The 22194-nt window shown below is 36.3% G+C and overlaps 1 protein-coding gene across 10 annotated transcripts in view; it reads left to right on the forward strand.

Annotated features, from left to right (window-relative positions):
- Positions 1–22194, forward strand: part of GOLGA4 (golgin A4) — a 71261-nt gene that overhangs the window by 36986 nt on the left and 12081 nt on the right. For 9 of the 10 annotated variants that reach the window (XM_082754917.1, XM_082754916.1, XM_082754908.1 and 6 more), the window contains 11 exons: positions 3939–4117; positions 4602–4733; positions 5632–5787; positions 6686–10989; positions 11839–11960; positions 13512–13642; positions 17285–17398; positions 18797–18817; positions 18982–19050; positions 19664–19739; positions 21462–21565. In XM_082754917.1, the coding sequence (XP_082611043.1) occupies positions 3939–4117; positions 4602–4733; positions 5632–5787; positions 6686–10989; positions 11839–11960; positions 13512–13642; positions 17285–17398; positions 18797–18817; positions 18982–19050; positions 19664–19739; positions 21462–21565 (5408 nt within the window). The remainder of the gene's footprint in view (positions 1–3938; positions 4118–4601; positions 4734–5631; positions 5788–6685; positions 10990–11838; positions 11961–13511; positions 13643–17284; positions 17399–18796; positions 18818–18981; positions 19051–19663; positions 19740–21461; positions 21566–22194) is intronic. The other variant, XM_082754911.1, reaches the window with a different exon arrangement.

The raw sequence follows: 22194 nt of genomic DNA on the forward strand, positions 1-22194 counted from the left end.
GTAGGAATTGTGACAGCTCAATGTTTCTGCATTTCTGTGTGCTGAAATAATAAAAAGATATGTATGCTTATTTTGTGCATGATATGTAAACTGTAACTGAGTCTCCCAGGTAATGTTGCAGTTCAGTTTTTTGTAGTTAGAGATGCATTATATTGAAATCTCACAGAGCATCTTGTTTTTGTGCATCCACACATGCCAATAAGTGAATCATGGTGCCTTTCCCAAGCCTTGTATGAACAGGACTGGGGTAAGGGCTCTTTTTTCTTACATCAAACATTGGGTGCTTGGGCTGGGCTCTAAAAAGTAAATTATGTGTTTCTCAGGCAATGGCAGTTCTTTTACTTGCAGCAACTGCAACTGATTTTTAATGCTTTGCAATGTACATAGATTTATATTTTCCTTCAACAAAATTAGTCATAGCATTTGTAAACTTACTGTTAGGATTCTGTTACTCCTGAATACTTGACATGTCTTTTCTGACTTCTCAGAATGCAGGTTATTGACCTATTTATGTTCTGTAAAGTAAAACAAAGTCCTTAGATAGCATACTGCTTTACTTGGCTGTTCTTTGCAGGTGCAATTTCCTTTGCAATCTTAATTAGTTTATGCTTAGCACCTTTAGCTTAGCACCTTTCTACAAAGAACGAACAAGCCTCGATTATTCATTTATAAATCCTATCTAGATGTGCAAACCAACTATAGGAAATGGATCGAGCCTTTATTTCTCAAGTAGCTTTTTGACAAGATGCTGGCTCTTGGCTTTCAGTATGAAAGTATGCAAAGCCCTCCTTTGCCATTTCTGTTCAGTGCTTTCTTCACAGCTGCCAGCAGTAGATGGCACTAGAGCTGAAGATAATACATGTCTGCAGTACTGGTGAGAATAATCAAGAAGTCTTCGCAGTACAGACTGGGATTACTCTGGGTAGCAGAGGCAAGGTAGGGAGAGCTGTGACTAATACCTTGGAGTAGCATATGTAAAACAGTCAACTTTCTAGTGCACATTTTATAAAAGTGAGTTTTGCAAACTTGACACTTTTCAAACTCTGCTCAGGCTCTTTTTAATTATATACACTGCACAGGAAAGCTTCCTGTTCGTTAGGTTTTGTCAGACGAATGAGATCTTGCAAGCCTTGCCCCAGGCCTTGTTGATGTGCTTGTTACTGTTTCTGTTTTGCCAGTGTGCCTTTGTGAGTTTTAACTTCATCCATACCTTAGATGGAAGGAGCTTTTCTCAACAGTAGCTGTGCTGGTTGGGTAATAACAAAGGCATTGTCTGCTTTTTGGGTTCAGAAAAGATGTATTTGGATAAAAGTACAGACTTCTTATTCTAGGCTTTCATCCACAGTAGAACTAAAAGCTTCAGTAGATAAGGATGTAGTAATAATAATTTAGACAATGTTCTGTCTCCTTGGTGTTAGCCTTCTACTGGTTTGAAACTTGCTTGTGCCATGCTACACTAGAATTAACTACTTTGATGTCAAATGTTCTGTTTTGCTGAAGTGCTAAAAGGGCCTGAGATGCATATAATTTAACTTTTAGAGAACGAAGTGTGTGTTGCTCCTCTGTGCTTTCATGCTCTCTTGACGTTTTATCCACCAGCTTTTGTCTGGCGTTTGTCTTAGCATCCTGCTTGCAATTACGGCAATGCAGCTGTCATACTGCATGTGGCTCAGCTATCACAATCTCAGTAGTCAATCCTAGCATGATCCTGAATCATCTGTAGTGGATCTGTGGGCTGTGGCAAATGCAATATCCTTTCTTTCTCAGAAGGAATAGGTTTCTCTCAAATAAAATCAAGCTTATGTTGCGTAGAACAAGAATCAGAAAATGCTTATGAGAAAGTGAAGTAACTTAATATCCTTTCATTGCAGTCTTACTTGCAAAGCTATATTTGGTAAAAGTTGGTAGGGTTTTTTAGGCAGATTTAGCTGTCTCTGTGTGCTTTTGCTAGGGCTGAAGGGGAATGAGAGAAGTCCCTGCCAATCTCCAGACATAGTTGTGCAACCTGCATTGGTAATGGGTTGGGGGGTGAGGGAGAAGGACTGGAACCCACCTGCCCCCAGGTGGTGATTGCCTTGTTGGGGACAGCAAAGAACCGTGCTTGGAAACATGGTAGCTACCTCTCATAAGGAGCTATAAGCCTAGTGCATGCTGGCATTGTGCTTTAGACTGTTCTGCTCTTTGAAATAATCTCTAGAGTTCTTAGCTTTTTGTAAAGAGTTCTAGTATTGAAGTAGAATTGGGAATGAAAAAGTAGATACCGTGATGTGCTTCAGTATTGGCAGGGTCCATAGCAGCCCTGTTGCATCCTAAACCATAACTGTTGCTGTGAGTAGTCATAGAAAGGCTTCGTCGGAAAACAGCTGGAAAAGGTCAGACTTTGGGTGAATGAAGTCTTACAGACTTAACTTACTTGAAAACATATTTGCCGCAGTGGCTCATAAAACATAGATTGTAGTTAAAGGCTCCAGTTTCAAAGAAGTTATCTGAAGATTTTTAATTGAAAATTTCTCTTCTCCAATTCCTGCCTGAATGTTGTTAAAGATGGATAACTTTTTATGTTTGTTTCACAAAAAAAGGATTCCAGGAATTGCTGTGAATGCCTACTAAGTAATGACGTATCAAAGAAATTAGAGATGTCTGTCTTGGGGTAGAGTGGAAGAAGGACTAGCGTACTAAATAACATCTTAAAAAAAGATTTGATGACTGTTCTCAGACTAATATCCAACCAGTCCAAGTTTTTCTGTGCTTTGATAAATTACAAATGTGATACTGGCACTATGATTTTGAATTTTACAGAGGTTTTTGGCCTAAGTTCTTTTCTGCAAAGAATTAGCTGTATACTATGCTGTTTTGAGATTGCATTTTCTTTTGACATGCAGCAGGGGCTTTCCATATTCACACCCTGTTCAGGAAAAGGGACTTCCCTGATAGCAATGACATTCTAGTCTTGTGTAAATCTCTGCAGGTTCTGCCATCAGTTTCAGTGAGGAACTCAAATGCTGATATTGAAAAACAATAAGAAGAAAACAGCTCGTAATGCAGGAATTGATTTGCTTTTTGTCTACATCTAGATGGTCATCTATGGAGTGAATAAAGTATGATAAAATAGTGCTTATCGTAGGAAACAGCTATGGATTTATTGCTTCTGATGCATAAATTAAAACGATTCAGCAGACTTATGCACTTCATGCAAAAGTAAATAACTTTTATTGCTCCTGCTTTAGAGTTCTTTTGTAACGTCTTATAGATATTCAAGCTTTTTGATAGCAAATGCTAATTATGTTTTCCATAGATCTTTTTGCAAAGATCAGAAGCATAAGACAGTCTTTGTAACACACACACGTTTTTCCAGTGTCCCTTTTAATTGTGTTGATAGTAGTCTATATTAAAAGTAAATAGTGAAATAATGAAACTGACAAAAGCCGATTGGCAAAAGTCATCTTTATAGACTCCACAAAAACACAAAGTTTAAAGAAAAGGTTATCAAGGTTGCACTGGTTGAAGGGAACAATTCTTTGGTAAATAAATTGCTCTGGTATAATACTTCAGTATTCTGTTCAGGAAGAGCTCTTTCATGAAAAGCTGACATTTATTCAGCACATATAGCCAGAGAAGGGGCCATAGTTTTTTTTTTGTTGTTGTTTTTTGTTTGTTTTTTTTTAAATGTGTTTTTTATACGTTATAGTGATTTTAGGGAAAGAAATAAAAGCTATTGAACTCCAGAAACAACTAAGGCATTCGCAGCTATTTGTCGATTCTCTTTCCTTTTTAGATAATAAACCCATGTGAATTCTCGATGGATTCTTAAGCTCCTTCTTCTGTCACTTGTCTAATTTACAGTTACTGGGAAGCTGTTCTTCTGATAAGTGATATAGCTACTTCTTGACTGCCTTTGTTTTGTTTTGTTTTGTTTTGTTTTTATTTTTTCTTTGCAGCTTTTGAAGAGCTTGAGAAGGCTCTGAGTATTGCCCAAAAAACAGAGGAAGCCCGGAAAAAATTGCAGGCAGAAATGGATGAAAAAATCAAAGCAATAGAAAAGGCAAATGAGGAAGAAAGGGTAAATCTTCAACAGGAGTTAACCAGAGTGAAACAAGAGGTGGTTGAGATTATGAAGGTAAAAGCTGAAACTCCCTCTGTGTTGCTGTTTTAATCTAATAATGCAATTGCAAGTAAACTATAGTTGTAAAATGCATTGATATATCAGAACTTTGTTATAAAATTCTTGCTGTTTAATGTATTCTAGAAAAAATAACTTCTGGGATTGGTGATTTATTTAAAACATAAGATAAACTAAAAAACTCTCCATATAGATGTTACTCACTAGAAGTTTAAAATCAATATGTTAGTCATTGTAAAATGAACAGTGTTTCTTTTACTAGAAGTATGAAAGACTTAAGAAGGAAGGTGGATAACTTCAATCTTGAAAATAACATCTGACAGGGCTTATTACTATTAAGTGACTCAAGTAATTGTTATTTATTCAAAGGAGGCGAATAGGTTTGGTTTCTTCTCTCTGCACTGCTTTTCTTATTGCGGAATAATGCAAACTTTGTTATTTCATGTTTCAAAATAATTTTTTTCTGACTTGTAATTTGTAGAAGTCTTCAGAAGATCGTGTTGCTGAACTGGAAAAATTGCATAAAAAAGAAATGGCAACCAAAGATCGGGAGCTAAATGAGAGATTGCGGGTCCAAGAAAAGGAGTTCCATGAGAAGATGAAGGCAGCTCTTGTAAGGATTGCTAAAATGTCTAGAAAAGACATTTCTCTAAGTCTGAGGTGGAACTAGAGGTCTTAATCTGACCTCAGTCCACAGTGGGAGTCCTTGTGCATTCAGATATGGGTGCCCTCCCAAAGTCCAGGAGCTCAGAGACTTAAGAGCATGAAAGGAAAATAGCTGCAGTGATTCAGACTGAATAATGATAACGAATCACTATTGATGTTCACTGACAGCTGTATGTTCTGGGAAAGATTCTTATTTTTAACACTTTGTTAGACATGTTTGGTTTTTTTTGAATTTCTACCTCTGGATCATTGGAGATTTGCCACAGAAACTAGAGAAAAAGAGGTACAAGGAATGAGGCTGTTAGTTGAAATGTATTAATATCCACTGTGTCTGTCTGTGTTATGTTGACAGAGTTATACATGCATAGTGGTTGATCTCTGGAAAAAAAAGTCCTTTAAAGTCAGGCTGGCAGGGATCACTGGTTTCTTTGCTCTTGTCTGTAATCTATAGTCCACTTCAGGTCATTGTGCAATTTCATTTAATAAATGGACGCTCATTTATGCTCCTCTTTTGTGGCTGGAGACTAGGACTGAAAGTGTGAAAATATATTAGCGGTAGAATCGAGCGATGACAGATCTTTCATTTTCTCATATGTTACTCTCCATTTGGCTGGTCTCCACTATTAAATGCTGAAGTCGCATTACATTTGTTAAAGACAAATGGTTGCCAAGAAAAGAAAATTGAAATGATTTTATAACAACTTTCACAGATGAAATATACACTGTGTTTTGTATGTGGAGAAAATATGTATGATTATGTTAACTTTTTAATAAATGTCCTATTGTACTGTTTTTGAAGGTGTGGACCATCATTATAGTTTATTGTTTTGCTCATTTTTATACAGGAGAAAAATCAGAGTGAGTGTTTAAAAACCCTTCAAGAACAAGAGCAACAGGAATCCCTAGCCTTAGAAGAATTAGAGCTGCAGAAGAAAGCAATACAGGCAGAGTGTGACAAGAAACTTCAGGAGATGCATCAAGAAGTAGAGGCTTCTAGAACTGTGAGTAAATATTCCAGAAGAGAAAACACTTTAAAGAATTTATTTTGGTACACACACACACACACACACACACACACATATATATCATATATACATATATATATATATAACTGTGACAGGTTTACAGATGCTGTGGATTTATTGTCATCGGGTTTGTTTTAATTTCACAATGTAGGATATAAATTCATTCCCATGTACACCCATGTACATAGGTTTTATGTACGTTATACAGGAGATTAAAGCTTTAACCAATTTAATTTCTGGATACTACTACCATACAAACACTTTAAGGATGCTTAAGTAAGGATTTGTGTAATTTTTTAAAGTATCTTTTTCATTATGTCACAAGTAAGATTGTATTATTTGCTAAAACAAGTTTGTACATTATTCAACAAACACTCCAAACATTAAGTTGGAATTTTTGCCTTTAGAGGCGTTTTATCCTTACAGAAGCAATTCACTGAGAGGTGGAATTAAGATAAACTGGTGTGTATCTATACAGCCCAGTAGTCCACATGGACTCAAGATATGTTTAATCCTGTGTGTTTGTTCTTTAACAACAACAACAAAAGAACATTGTTCTCAGAAGTACTGAAAGAATTATTTTGTTTGAATTAATTAAATGTTTTTTCAAAGTTTTTATTTTGTCTATTCACTGCAGTGGAATAGAACTTTATTTTTTCAATTAATTAACTTAACTTCATGGAAGCAATGGCAAAAACAAACTAAATTAATTAAAGGTTTATGTAAAAAATGATATTTGTTATAAACAATAGAATAAGTGACTTTTAACTATACTTGCAATTTTCCTGTGTATGTGTTTGTTTGTTTTTTTCTAATTTGATCATTTTGTTATATTTGGAATACTCATATTCTTTAAATCTATATTCTCTAACAGAAGATTCTTGAATTGGAGAGCTCTCTTGCAAAGTATTCACAAGACGACAGAGACCGATCAGAGGAATTGAGCACTCTGATGGAGTCTGAAAAAAAGCAACATAATAAGGAAATTAATGATATGGTTGAAAAACACAAGAAAGAATTGGAGAACATGCAACAGCAGCAAGAAAAGCTTTGGACGGAAAAATTTCAAATTCTAAAGCAACAACATGTAGTTGAAATAGAAAAAATGAGAGAAAAGCAAGAACAAGAAATAGATACAATATTGAAAGAGAAAGAAACAGTTTTCCATACACATATAGAAGAGATGAATGAAAAAACTTTAGAAAAACTTGATGTGAAACAAACTGAGTTAGAAGCACTGTCATCTGAGCTATCAGAAGCACTAAAAGTACGTCTTGATTTAGAAAAAGAACTCTCAGAATTGAAAAGTAAAGCAGGTGAAGCAAAGCAAGAATTGGAAGGAAAGTTGGAAGAAGAGAGGAATCAGCACAAAGAAGAGGTTGAAACTATGTTAAAAGAGCATGAGATCTCTATTCAAGGAGTCGAGAAGGTACTCAAAGAAGAACTGAATCAACTTAAGCAATTATTGGAGGAGAAGGACAGACATCTGGAGGAAATAAAAGCACATGAGCAGAAGCTAAAAGAATCTGCAGAAAGATCTGAAGCTGAACTTGTCCAAGTGTCTGCAAAACTAGAGGAGGTTTTGCAGTCTTATCAAAATACTTCTAATGAGCAGGCAAGGACATATGAAGAGGAATTAGCAAAGCTGCAGCACAAACTGACAGATCTGGAAGGAGAAAAATCACAGTTTAGGGAGCAGTTAGAAAGAACTGAATCCCAGCTGAGTGAAATCAAGAATGAATTAGAATCATACATGTCCCAGGTACATGACCTGAAGCAGCATTTGCAAGAGCAAAGCAATGAAAATACACAGAAAGTAACCTCTCTCACACAACAGTATGAATCCCAGCTAAAGGATCTGCAAAGAGAGGCTGATGAGACAAAGCAAAGTCTAACTGAGAAGGAAAAGGAAATTGAACACATGAAGAAGTTACAGAATGAACAAGTTGAAGAGCTTAAACAGAAATTGTTAGCCACAGAGGAAAGAACTAGTGCTCTACAAGGAGAATGTGAAAATAAACTGAAACGTCAGGAAAATAAAATGGAGAAAATGAAGCAGAAATCAAAAGATATGCAGGAAGCCTTTAAAAAGAAACTTGCCGAGCAGGAATCTAAACTAAAAAGAGAGCTTGAAAACAAGCAGTTGGAGTTCAATCAGAAAGAGAGCGAATTCAATGCTAAAATTCTAGAAATGGCACATGCCAGCTCAGCCGGAATCAATGATGCTGTGTCAAAACTGGAATCTAATCAGAAAGAGCAACTGGAGAATCTCGCTGAGGCTCATAGGAGGGAGTTGGAAGAAGTTACCCAGAGCTGGGAAAAGAAACTCAATCAGCAGGTTGAAGAGCTCCAGGAAAAACATGAAATGGAACTGCAGGAGAAAGAGCAGGAAGTTGGAGACCTGAAACAGAAACTTGCCACCTTCAGTGCTGAGAAGGAGGGCTCCAGAACAGAAATAGCCCGACTGAAGGAAGAACAGGTGAAGAGGGATGAGACCCTGAACCAGTTACAAGAACAGCTAAAGCAGTCATTGGCTCATGTGAATGCTTTGTCAAGTAGTGAAAGTGACCTGAAAACACAGCTCCAAAAGTTGGAAGGTGATCTTAGTCTGTCCCTGAAAGAGCAATCGGGGCTTCAGGAACAGCTCAGTAAACAGAAAGCAATTGAAGAAAAGGACAAAGCCAAAATTACTGAGCTGGCTGATATGCTGAAAACACTTGAGGAGAAACTCCAAACTGTGCAGTTTTCTCAAGACAAAGATCATGAAAATTATGAGAAAAAAATGGAGGCATTTCAACAACAAGAAACTGAGTTTAAGAGGTTGTCGGGAGACCTTATAGCACAATTGGATGCTCATTGGAAGAATGCTGGAGATATGTTGCAAACAAAAAGCAGTGAATTAATTGAAAAGTGTAATGAAAAAATTGGTGTAGTAACATGTAAAATTGCAGATTGTGAGCGCCAAACTATAAAAGTTAAAGAAGTGGTATTAGCTAAAATAAAAAAAATTCTTGAGCTAGAAGCTCAACTTAGAGTAGTAACAGAGAATCATTCTGCTGCCAGTAGTTCTTTACAAAAGTCAATGGAGCAGCTGCAAGAAAAGGACAACTTAATTAGGTCCATGAGAGCTGACATTGAAGGACTTGTAACAGAAAAAGAACAATTGCAAAAAGAAGGAGGGCACCAGCAGCAGGCAGCATCAGAAAAAGAAACTTGCATAACTCAGCTCAGGAAAGAGTTATCTGAAAATATCAACGCTGTCACCTCAATGAGAGAGGAACTCCAGGAAAAAGAATCAGAGATCTCTGCTCTCAACAGAACAATTAATGAGCTTAATGTTAAACTTGAAAGTATGGTAAGTTTAACAGAGAAGGAAGAAGCCATGTCTCTGTTAAGCAAGCAACATGAAAAGGATCGATTGCAGTTGTTAAACCAGGTACAGGAGTTATCGACCACTGTTGAGACGCTGAGTAAGGAAAAAGCATCAGCTCTCGAGCAGGTAGATCATTGCACAGCCAAGCTGTCAGAGTGGAAGATGAAAGCACAAACAAAGTTTACACAAAATCATGAAGCTATTAAAGATTTGCAGAGCAAACTTGAACTAAGCAATACCCAAGCCAATAGAAAAGATGAAGAGCTAAATAAGCTAAAAGAGGAGCTGGCTAAACAAGGCAAAAGTCTGGATAGCTTAAAAAGTGCATTGGAACAAAAGCAAAACAGGATAGAAAAACAAAAAAGTGAGTTAACTGCAGAGTTAAAAATCCAAGCTGTAAGAGTTGCTGAACTAGAAGAACGCATTGCTCAGAAAACTTCAGAAAATGATTCCTTGATGGAGGAACTTAAAAAGCATAATGAACAGAAAGAGACAGAGCAACAAGAGGTAGCTTGGCAACTCCAGCAGGCGGAGAAGGTGGCTTTTGAAAAAGACAATAGGTTTAAAGAGGCTGAAGAAAAGGTGCTTGATCTTGAAAAGAAAATAGATTCACTGAAAGCTGAATTTGAAGCGAAAGAGAGGGAATTTGTTCAAATGAAATCATCAATACTTAAAAGCAAGGAGGAAGAACTGAAAGAATTAGAAGAGAGACTGAATACGGAGAGTAGCACTAAGTTGGCAGATCTGAAAAAGAAGGCAGAGCAAAAAATCGGTTCTATTAAAAAGCAATTGATGACTCAGATGGAAGAAAGGGAGCGGCTAGAGAAATTTCAGCAAGATAGAGAAAATCAGTTAAGAGACTTAGAACAAAAAGTGCAGGAAAGAGAGGCCAAAATTGGATCCTTAGAAGAACAAATCCAGAAGTCAACAAGAGAGTCTACAGAATTAGAGAAAGAAATGCTGCAAAAAGTAGAGAGTGCAAAAGCTGCTGTAGAGCAGGAAAAAAATGAAATGCTTGAGAGTACCCAACGGATGTATGAAGAGAAAATTCACGTGTTACAGAAGGACCTGACAGAAAAAGATGAATTGTTGCAGAAGTATGAAAAGGAACAACGAGAAAGTAAAGACTCTCATCTAGAACTGCAAAACAAACTGGAGGAACTCCTTAAAAAATTAGAATGTGTTGAGAAGAGAAATCATGAGGAGCAGAGCGTGACTGAAAGCCTCAGGAAAGAACTTGAGGAGCAAACTAAAAAATACTCATTGTTAGTGGATGAGCATGCTCGGTGTGGTGGTGATTTAGCAAGCAGTAGGAAAGAACTGAAAGCTAAAGAACAAAAGCATTTGGATATGGAGAACATAATTAGAGATTTCCAGAAAAAGTTGCAGGAAAAAGAGTCAGTCAGTCAATTTTTAGAACAGAAGGTAAGAGAGTTGGAAAATAATCTGGTGAGGGTAAATGAAGTGCACAAGATGGAGATGGATGATGCGAGTTTGAAATACAAAGAAAAACTAGAAAGTTTACAGCAACAACTGGAGGAAAGAAATGACCACTTGAAAGCTTTTGAGGAAAATGTTGAAGAAAAGGCTAAATCTGGTTTGGAGATGCAGAAGTTACTAAGTGATATGCAGAACCAGCAGAAGGATTTGCAGGCTAAACTGGAAGAGACTGAAAGAGAGAAACAAAAACTACGTAAAGATGTAAACAGTCTTCAAAAAGACTTGCGTACTTTGCGAAAAGAGCATCAGCAGGAGCTTGACATAGTTAAGAAAGAGTCCTTAGAAGAAATGGAACAGAAAATCAGGTAAATTCTTTGTTCCTGGTCTGGAACATTTCTTTGCTTTATTTTTAACTAAAACCATAAGACCACTTTTTTATAGTTTGTTTTTTAACAATGACTGTTATTTTTCTGTGATTTTTCTAAATAGATTTAAAGAAACAGCAAGAAAAGAACAACTTGATAGTAGCACTTCATGAACACACAAAACATTGAGTCAACAGTTTAAAAGGTGGTTTGTCTTTTGACAAACTAATACCACTTTTGATCTGTTTCAGTGATGGTTATTTTCAGCATTAACAGAACATAAAATACACTTTTAGTTCCCTGAGACGGGAAACAAAGTCTATTAAAGCTTAATTCTGAGGGCTTTGTATCCCTACTCTCTGAGGCATCTTAGCAGGCATTGAAAATTCAGATTGTGAACTTGGGAAGAGGAGGAGATGGTAGAAGGCAAATGATATCAAGAATTGTTCATATGTACTGCAGAAACTGTAGTATGCTCTTCAGTGCTCTAATAGTTTCCCAAGTAAAGAATTCCCTCAAAACTCTGCCTGTAAGGAACCCATTCTTTACTTCTGATTCTTCATCTTCCTCGGGGGGGAGGGGAGGGGGGGGGGGAAGTTCCACAAAAAAATCTTCTGGAGGAGGCATGAGGGAGCCTGGTGGTTCAATTCTTTTCTTTTTAATGAAACACCTGTACCTTCCAGGTGAATTCAATGGGAAGGAGAATCCCACAGAATTCATCTAATTCAAAGCCAGCCCATTCTAAAATAGTTTTGGAGATATTCCCAGATTTCCTACCTTGCTAAGCTATTCTAATAGTCTCTTTAAAATTTTATTTCCTCAGTGTATTTTTTTGACTTCTTTGTACAGGTGGGAACAAGAAGATACTGAATTAAAGCACAACTCCACGTTAAAGCAGTTAATGAGAGAGTTCAATACTCAGCTGGCTCAAAAAGAAATGGAATTTGAAACAGCCTTAAAAGAGACGATCAGTAAGTGGAGTACTAATGTAACTGTAATTAAGAGAAGCTAAAAAGTAGCCAGAAAATGGATCTTCAGATGTTTTGGGGAAGACATTTTACCTGGGATTCTGATAAAGACATGTATTTTATGACTTAGTGCTGCCTAGAGAAATCGGGGAAAACCTCTCTTAGCAAAGCACATATGAATGTTAATTGTAGCACAATTAGGAAAACACATGTAGTTGTTCTTCCTTTGCCTGTAGGCTCTTCAATCTTGCACTGTTTATGTTTTCATCTGTCATGGCAAGAGTTATCCATGGTAGCTATTGAAACTAAATATCTGTCACATGTACCAAAAAAACAGGTTCTTTTAGAGGTGAAAGCACATTGGTAAGTTTTCGTTGTAATACTACTTTGGCTTTAGCAAAACAAACCTGTTACACTCTGTTTTTGACTGAAGGATGCCTTTTAGTGAAATTTACAGAATAATGGAACATCCCGAGTTGGCAGGAATCTATAAGGATCATCAAGTCCAACTCCTGGCTCCATACAGGACCACCCAAAAATCAAACCCTTTGTCTGAGAGCATTGTCCAAACGCTTCTTGAACTCCAACAGACTTGCTGCCTTGACCACTGCCATAGGGAGCCTGTCCCAGTGCCCAACCACCCTCTGGGTGCAGACCCTTTCCCTAGCCCCCAACCTGACCCTCCCTTGTCCCAGCTCCATGGTATTCCCTCGACTCCTGTCGCTGTCCCCAGAGAGCAGAGCTCAGCGCCTGCCCCTCCGCTCCCCTCGTGAGGGAGCTGCAGGCCACCATGAGGCCTCCCCTTAGTCTGCTCTGCTCGAGGCTGAGCAAACCAAGGGACTTCATCTGCTCTTCATACGTCTTGCACTCCAGACCCTTTACCATCATTGTAACCCTACTTTGGACACTAATACTTTTATGTCCCTGTATTGTGGTGCCCAAAACTGCACATGGTACTCAAGGTGAGGCCACACCAGCATAGAATCAGAATTGTATTTTCTTAGCCGAGTCTTGCAGACTTCATTCACTATTACCAATAACAAGTACCAGATGCGTTTCATGTCTGATTGCTATGCCCATGTGGTTATAACTAGATTGCAGCATGTTTCAGATTTTTTTCTGAAAAAGCTGGAGATTGAAAGAAGGTATCTCTTGACTCCACAGTTACTGAAAGTGCACCTCTAAGTGAGGTATTTCTGAAAATTCGTAGCTGTTTCAGATCCCTTCTATAGATAGAGTAGGAGATGGAATTACTTGATAAATATTGGTTGTGATGTTAACTTTTAGAGAAGTTCCAGCATCAGGCTGAAAAAACTGATCTGGATGCCAAACTGTAAACAATAAAATTCATACATATTAGAGTCAAGTGACATAATTGTCACTGTTATGGTGAAAAATGAATTCTCCTGGCAAGTATTCTTTATAGATGCCTTTCATGATTGTCTTTAACCTGTTCTGTAATACTGTTGCGACAATGATCTATCAAAATAAGTATGTTTTTTGATGTTGCCTGTTTTGTTGTTGTTGTTGTTGTTGTTTGTTTGTTTTTTACAGGTAAAGCCCAGGAAGTAGAATCTGAATTGATAGAAAACCATCACACAGAGACAACACAGTTGAATAAAAAAATCGCAGAAAAAGATGATGATCTAAAAAGAACTGTGGAAAAATATGAAGAAATGCTTGAGGTATGTTTCTGAAAAGTGATACGCCCACATACATTTCAAAAATAATTCTCCTTTTTTTCATTACAAAACTTGTCAGAAAATCAATGCATTCCAGTAAAGTTCTTCTGAATCTCACTGAATTATACTTTACATGTGTGGTGTCCTAGTTTCCAATTAAAATGTTTTATGGACATGTAAAAACACCAGAAACCAGGCCCTGTTTCTGATTCAGTAAAAACTATCTGGTTAGGTCTTTGTCCTCAAGCAGTTTTTTCTGTGCTCCAGATTGAAATGAATGTAAGCAAGTTACATGTAAGTCTTAAGTTCTACTAGATGTTGTTGTTGTTTCTTGTAAGTTTTTAAACAGTGTTTATATGTCATCCTCATGGTCTAGCTCCCTTCTGTGATACTATCTGCACTGGTACCATAGCCCTTAAAGTAAGGTTCTGTTCTGTGCAGGGTGCAGTCTGTTTGTGTAGTTTTCATGCTGGTAAAGCTCTTTTTTAGTTGTAAGTGAACAGTCTGTCTGCATGACATTTGCAGATAAGCAGAGTAACATTTCAACCAGAAGTTAGCAGCCAGGGATGCCTTCTATTTTAGCTGGATTAGGAGTTCACGTAGAGCAAAAATGCCTGACTACAAAAGACTGAATGTTTTTTGTTGCTAGACTGTACGTTGTATTGGGATGCAGGATGTAATTTTGGTAACTTTAGTCCTGTTTGCACAAAGAAACATTAAAAAGATTGTTTCTTGAATAGTACTATTGGTAATAATTGTAAGAGAACTTGTGTTTATGTTCAGTTAACCAGTCCAAAGAGCATGTCTGAGTGCTTTATGCTAAAAATCCCTAACTTGTAGGTAGATTTTATATTTTGCTCTGTTTCTGGACATCTGGCAATTTGGGTGGGCGTGGCAGGCTTATTCAAGTCCTAACTTTAAAGGTCCAAATAGGTCTGTGATTGGAATTCATGCAAATATAATTCCTTTCTATTTTCTCATACATTTGGTCTGTGTCAGAAACATACATGCTGTACATGGCGCATAATCTTGTTGGTGTAGGCTAATTTGACTTTTTTGATTGGAGGACATGAATGATAATGTTAAAACTGCAGTAAGCTGTAGTCCTGATATTTTATTTTTATTTTTTTTTTTACCTGATGGTGTATTTGTGTGTTTTTCTGTTATTTGGGGAGAGAAAAAAAAACACAAAACAAAACAGAGAATTTGCCTTGTTTGCTGAAGTTATTGCAAGAATCTCAAAAGTGGAAAAATACTTATGTTAAATTGAGTGTGTGTCCTATTCGTTGAGATCCCTACTAAAAATAGGAACATATGCATGCACAGCTGTATGGATTTTCTCAATTTAATATGGAGTTACCAGTTACTACTCAAGGGATACCTGACTTGACTCGTGGTAGGGTTGAGAAACTTTGCATCAAGACATTTATGCAGAGAAGTTTCTCTGTCACATATGGTAAGAAGATGAAGCAAAAATAATGCCAGTTGCAAGAACGAAGCTTGCACGTGTAATTGTGGAGCTTTTTGCTGGTTTTTAAATGTGGTTAATGATGCTAAAAATTCGACTAACTTGATGTGAATATATATTAAAGACTAGAAGGAATAATTCAGTCTGTTAATATGATTTATTTATGAAGTGCTCCCCTGGCACTTCTCTTGCTTTATTTGCTGTTTGCTCCCTAATTAAAGGACTTATAAAATCAGCATAGCCTGTAACTCGAGGGGTATGTCTTTTTTCTATAAGTAAACTAAAGTATATAATTAAATTGAATGTTGTACTCCAGCTAGTTTATCTTAAGTCTATCTTTGAGCTAAATATGCAATAACTAATTTCAGGCATGTATTCTTTCATTAGTCATAATGTCTTCCATGTGAATAGGGATAGGCTCTGTGGCTTATTGAAGTCTTAGTCTATAACTTCAATTAAATCCAAATAGTATGTAGTTCATGTGTTCTCAGAGTATGCCAGATGCTGCATAGAATAATAGGTTATTATTATAAACCCAGATGCTGTAGTATGTAAGAATCCCACATGATCTCTAAATGTTTCAAATTGAAAATCATAATCTCTATTCAGGGGATTATACAAATAACATCTTACAGGTAGGTCCCTTTTACAAAAGTATTATTTGAGTTGAGTTTCTTTTTTGCATTTCAGCTACCTTCTTTGACTAAGAATGGTGTGCATGCAATTTTGATTTATCTGAATGGACAGTAGTCTAGAAAATGTAAGAATTTAGGTTCTTATTTTTAAAAGAAATAGAAACAACTGAATATACTACATTTTGAGAATTTTTAACTAGAACAGTATAACTATCTATAAAAGAAACTGTAGAAAAGTTTAATTGTTGATCTATTTTTGAGGACACAAGTCACATGAAGAGAAAATAATGGGGGGGGGGGTCATGATGTTTGAGCCATGTTTTTAAGGTGGATATTCTTAAAACTTCTAGGCTGTAAAACTGCCTCAGGTACCATGACTTCCCATTCACTACTTTTTTTTTTTTTTTTAATTTATCTTGTGGTGATGTGTGTTTTCAGCTTAGTCAATGTGGGGAGGATGCTTATTCTTAAGCAGGGTGCAGAGTGGCCTTACAAGGAAATAATTGGTTTTTTTACTTATGGCTTACCCTAAATCTGTTAAAGCTGGACCAGCGTGCTAGTTCTCCAGTTACTTTTCCAGTGAATATTTTGTATCAGTATAGTTTGTACTCCAGAGATTTTGCATGGAATGAAAAATTTTGATCAGCAGTGCTTAGTAACAGTTGATTAATTGCACAAATTTGGTCAGGTGCATATTGGAACAGGCAGCTCACTGCCATGCCTGATTTGTGTGAATGAAGCTGAAGCTTTAATTTAGGTCAGCAATGGAGATCTGCAGTTTGAGTAGGAATTCTATTTCTTAAGCTTCCTAACATGTTATCTCACAAAAAGGCCAGAGGGAACATATTTTTAAAAAAATACTTATTTTTGCAAAGTGCTAAATAGGTGGATTAAATCGCTAGGAATTAGATCATCCTATTTTTTCTCCTATAAATTTACTCTTCTAGCTGTCATAAAACAATACAGGAATGTTTGTTCCTTCTTTACTATTCTTGCCACTGCTTCTTACTTCCATGCTGCCGAGTGCCCCCTCCCCAGCCTCCTCAGTGAACAGGAGATTGCTGTTTCTATAAAACAAGTAAAATAAATAAAATGCTTTAGGAACATCCTTGGGAGAGTTGGTGAGAAAAGGATTCAAATTCTTGTCACTTCCAGAGTATGAGACAATTCTGTATCATTGTGTGTCCCATTTATAAAGGTCATATGAGCAAGCACAATCTCTCCAGCAGTACAGTGGATTACACTCGAACGCTGTTGTAGTGCCAGGGAAAAATTACTCTTTTTTGAAATTTTCAAACAGATATATGTAATCTAATGTTGTAGTCTAATTGTTGAAGGCCCACAAAATCTTGTTAAGCTCTTGTGGGTTTTCCTTGCTCTTCTGTAGTCCTGTAGTAGTACTATCCCTTAGACTGAATTTCAGACATACTCTGTTCTGTGTATGGCATAACTCTTTGATTGCATTCACTCCGTTGACATTAGGTTTTGAGTGGTTAGCTGATAATTAATTATGTAACCAGTATTTTGTCCTGTATATTGAAGGCTCGTGAAGAAGAAATGACAGCAAAAGTTCATGAGTTGCAGGCACAGTTAGAAGAATTGCAAAAGGAATACAAGCAAAGGATGGCAGAAGAGGAGCATCGAAACCATGAAAACGTGAGCTGACATTAATGTTTACTGTTATATCTGTAGGTGTGAAATGTCTTCTTTTTTTGTGTTGATTTTACTGGACGCCCTTTTAGAACAAAAGGATATTGCATTATGTCATTTTTAATGAGACTTTTTTGAACTGAAATTCCAAACTGCATTGAAATAGTCCTTTGAGTACATCAGATGTGAACAGAGAACCCTTTGTTGAAGGAAGAGTTGGGTGCATGGTTTTTTGTCCTTCTGAAAATAGATTTTAGTTTGAGGAATTCTTTGATGGATAAAAATACTTCTTGTTATTGCATTGAGAAGAAGAAAAGTATATGAGGTGTTGTCATTGATCAGAAAATTCATTATTATTAGTTTTAGTCTTATTATTAGTTTTCATTTTGATAACAAGTACAAAAATATTTATATTATTACATCATCGTACTATTGTGTTGTTATATATTTATAACAAGCACAAAAAGTATTTGACACTATTTGACACTACAAACTTACAGTACAGATAACCTCACTGTTCTTAGTTTTGACAGGAGATAATACAACTCCTAATGTTTGTCCCCTGTTGTATACTTACAACACCCTTTATATTACTAAGTATTCCATGACATGAGTGTTCTCATAGCACGAAAAGCAAAAGAAATTTTAATCAACCATAGTCACCCTGCTGGTGATAATCTAGCATAATCTTGTATGGAGGAAGCTTCTTAATGGACCTGTAAACCCTAACCATGATTCTGAGAAATACTGGCGTTTGAATCTTTTGCCTTTAGGACTTCTCCATTAACTGTGTTCCACTACTGACTTTGTTGTGGAAATCTACTATAAATACATGCAGTCATTTAAAATCATACATTAATCATCAGGATTACATATTCACTGATAGGACATGAAACTTACATCAAATGTATGTACCAGTGATGGTATTTGATACGTTTCTTAGTTCTACTCAGAAGTGCATTGAAATCAACAATTGTTGTTCATGTTATATTTCCTTGCCTTTCTTAATTTTTACATGACTTGTCCTTGATATGTTTGTCTGAAACAAATTTTGTTACATAATGAGTATTTACAGCTTTACAGAGCTAGATGAGAAATCTGGAGAGGGATGTGGACATACCTGAGCCTAAGTGATCGCACAAATCCATAGATGGATTTGTGCAATCCACACAGTAAATGTGCAAATAATTCACCCCATAAATACTGTTTAACAATTATTTTTATAAATATATAATACAATTATTTTTATAAATATATGTATGATTGGGTAATTTCAGTTTTTATTATCATCAGTTAATCAGTGAGTTGATGTCTTTTATTTTTTTTAGCCTGTATACAGTGAATGATATATTCTTTTTTTTTTTTTCTTACATGCATTTTCATCTAATTTTGTTGTTGTTCTAGGTGACAATAGCAGAACTTAAGGTAAGTTGAATTTTATAGATTTTTGCTTTCTAAATAGTGCTGTGTCACAGCAACTTGAAACTAGGAATACTCTTAAGTTTCTGTGTATTAATTAAAAGGTAAAAGTTTATTGAAAAGTTACCTATCATATCTTCAGCAGTTTGTTTGTGTGGCTGTTCTTTCAGGCACAGCTGGCACAGAAGACAACACTAGTCAATGATTCAAAGTTGAAAGAGCAGGAGCTCAAAGAGCAGGTAAAGGTTTGAACGAGGGAAAAGTATTCTTTTTGACTTGTATTTGCAATATTAAATGTTTTGTTCCTTTCAAATGACGATGTATTACATCTCCACACAGGAAGTATAGAACTAGTATGCATGTAAAATAGTTTTGTGTTATACTATCAGAAGATCTTTTTGAAAGTATTCCTCTATCCTGTATCTATGAAAATACCAGATGTTTCTGATGCAAGTTATCAAAAATGTTTGCATGAATGAAAAATGTAACAAAATACGTCATAAAATTGTTTCTTCTCTTTTTATAAAGCAAATATTTTTTGATGTTAGGCAAAAAAAACCCACAACCCTCTTATATGTTTATGTGTATAAAATGCATATATCATATCTATATAGATATATATGCATATATTCATAAAATTAGCTGTAGATACTCTCGTGTATGTAAGTACATAAGTACACACTTTTTCTTAGCTAGTTAGGCACAGTTTTTAATAACACATGTTTTTTAATGCTTGCCTTCATTACAGAGCAAATGCTTTAACAGAATGTCATTATATTTAGCTGAAAATTCTTACGCTGAATTTTAGCTTCTTGAAAGCACCAGTTCTCATCTTGACTGTTCTCTGTTCAGATTCATGTACTGGAAGACAGGCTGAAAAATTATGAGAAGAAAGTTTATGTCACATCAGTTGGAACACCATATAGAGGTAATCTATACAATTTTCGTCGCATAAGTTTTTTCTTTGTTTGTAAAACACCCTTTGGTTTAGAGTACTTTTTAAAATGTTAGTCTTTTTGAAACAATCTTAAGATGTTTTTATGACTTCTTGTCCCTGTTTTCTTTTCTGTTGTAATAGAGTTGGTGTGTGATTTCAAAAGAGCAAATCATGTAGCATTTTGTTTGATGCCTGTTTCTATGTCTTACTGTTACGAGAGCACTTTATCAAAGTTCTTAAGCTTTCTGTATCCCCATCGGGAATGATATAGGCAGTGTCAGTAAAAATGGGATGGAGGGGAACTATTTTTCTTGTTGAATTAATATATATTTATGAGTCTTGAAGCATCTTAACAATACAAATACTAAACTTCACTGATCTTTCTTGTGATTTGTAGGATTTGTCCTGACGTCGTGATCACAGTAATATTACCTCTCTTGTTTTAATAAGTGCTCTATTCATATTTCATAGAATCATTAAGTTTGGAAAAGACCTCCAAGATCATCTGGTCCAATCATCACCCAGTATCACCCACTAAACCATGTCCGTCAGCACCACGTCCAACCTTTCCTTAAATACCCCCAGGGATGGTGACGCCACCATTTCTCTGGGCAACCCATCCCAATGCCTGACTGCTCTTTCTGAGAAGAAATGTCTCCTCATTTCCAGCCTAACCCTCCCCTGGTGCAACTTGAGGCCATTCCCTCTTGTCCTATCGCTAGTTATCTGCGAGAAGAGGCCGACCCCCAGCTCCCCACACCTTCCTTTCAGGTGGCTGTAGGGATCGATAAGGTCTTCCCTGAGCCTCCTCTTCTCCAGACTAAACAACCCCAGCTCCATCAGCCGCTTCTCATAGTACTTGTGTTCCAGAACACAAGTCGATATTTGTTCCATATTTGTTAAGAACACTCCTGTAAAGAGTCATGGTCATAGGTTGGTGTACTCCTTTTTGTTTCTTCATATGTATCCTCTATTTCCTGTCTTATGTGTAGTTTGTGAGATAGCTAAAGTTTGTCTCATAGTCTAGTACTACAGGTCTAGTACTACAGTTCTACAGGTTCCTTGATAACCCTATAGCTAACACAGATCAAAAGTATTATACTGGAAAAAATATTAACACTTGAAATTATTTCAATTTTTCTTACATCTGCTTTTCCCCTATTTCTCCACTGCTGTTCTTCCATCCTTTTAAAGTAAGGCATTTTTACAAACAAACAAGAAAATCAGAAATTGAGGCCTGTCAGGACTAAGTAGACTTGTTTGACTATCTTAAATTCAGAATCTCTATTATATCAGTTCATCTTTTCTGCATTTACTCTGAAACCTAAATGCATGTAATGTCTGAATTCAGATGTGTTGACATAACATTGAAATTAACTCATAATCAAGAAAAACAACACAATCTAAGCAAAAACATTTTAAGTGCATCTGTTAGGAGTAAAGAAGTAAAGATCCACAGATTTTCATTTAAGAAACGAAATTTCAGGAGTAGCACATGGTAAAGTCTATTGAAGTAGATGTACTGATCCATTCTATTTTAAGCTTTGGTAAATTGCTCTCAGTAAGTTTTAGGCATTTGGCATAATTATGGTCACTACTATGGTGTTTCTTAGTTGATTACATTTTATTCCAGTCACTTTCTGGCTAAGAGTAACTTAGATTGTTGTCAGTGACTCTCAGTATAAATATACTCTTATTTTTTTGTTGACACAGATGGAAACCTTCACCATACTGATGTTTCTCTCTTTGGAGAGCCTACTGAGTTTGAATACTTGAGGAAAGTGCTCTTTGAGTATATGATGGGTCGTGAGACTAAGGTATGGAAACTTGTATACAGGGACATGTGATTTGGGTTAGAATGAAATTGAGCTCCCTTGCTGTACAGATTTGAAACACCATATGTTTGTGATTCATCACATGTTGTCTGTTACTGTCACTGGATTCAACAAGCTTTTTTATTCCACCCAAAGAGGGATGGTCCATATCTTCACAAACTTCATCAGCATGCTGAGATGAAGCATAGGGGAAACAAAAGGGGAGAAGACTGGGGAGGGAAAAGGAGGGAGTATCAAATCTCTCACCAAGATAGTTATGGAGACTAATACTCAATAGGTAGGTATGGTTTTACTAGCAAAAGCCCTGTTGTGAGTCAAGCTTAGTGTACTTTGAGTGCTGGTATGCATTATATTAGCAGAAGTATTCTTTTGATGTCATCTTGACACAAACAGGTTAAGTAAGAGTTGCATTAAATAATAGGTTGTTAGTAGCTCTGAAGATAGTGAAATACTTCTTTAATTGTTCCTTAAAGATGTTTTATAAGGCTCCCAAATCTGTATACCTTCTCTAGAGAGTATTAATTTGCTTTTAAAAGCAGTGAAAAGCTGCACAGTAGGCTCTTGCTGGATGCTGACAAGCTTGTGAAATCATTCCTAAGTTGGGATTTTAA

Source organism: Aythya marila (genome assembly GCF_965140915.1).
Source record: "Aythya marila genome assembly, chromosome: 2".
In the NCBI taxonomy this organism is placed as follows: Eukaryota; Metazoa; Chordata; class Aves; order Anseriformes; family Anatidae; genus Aythya; species Aythya marila.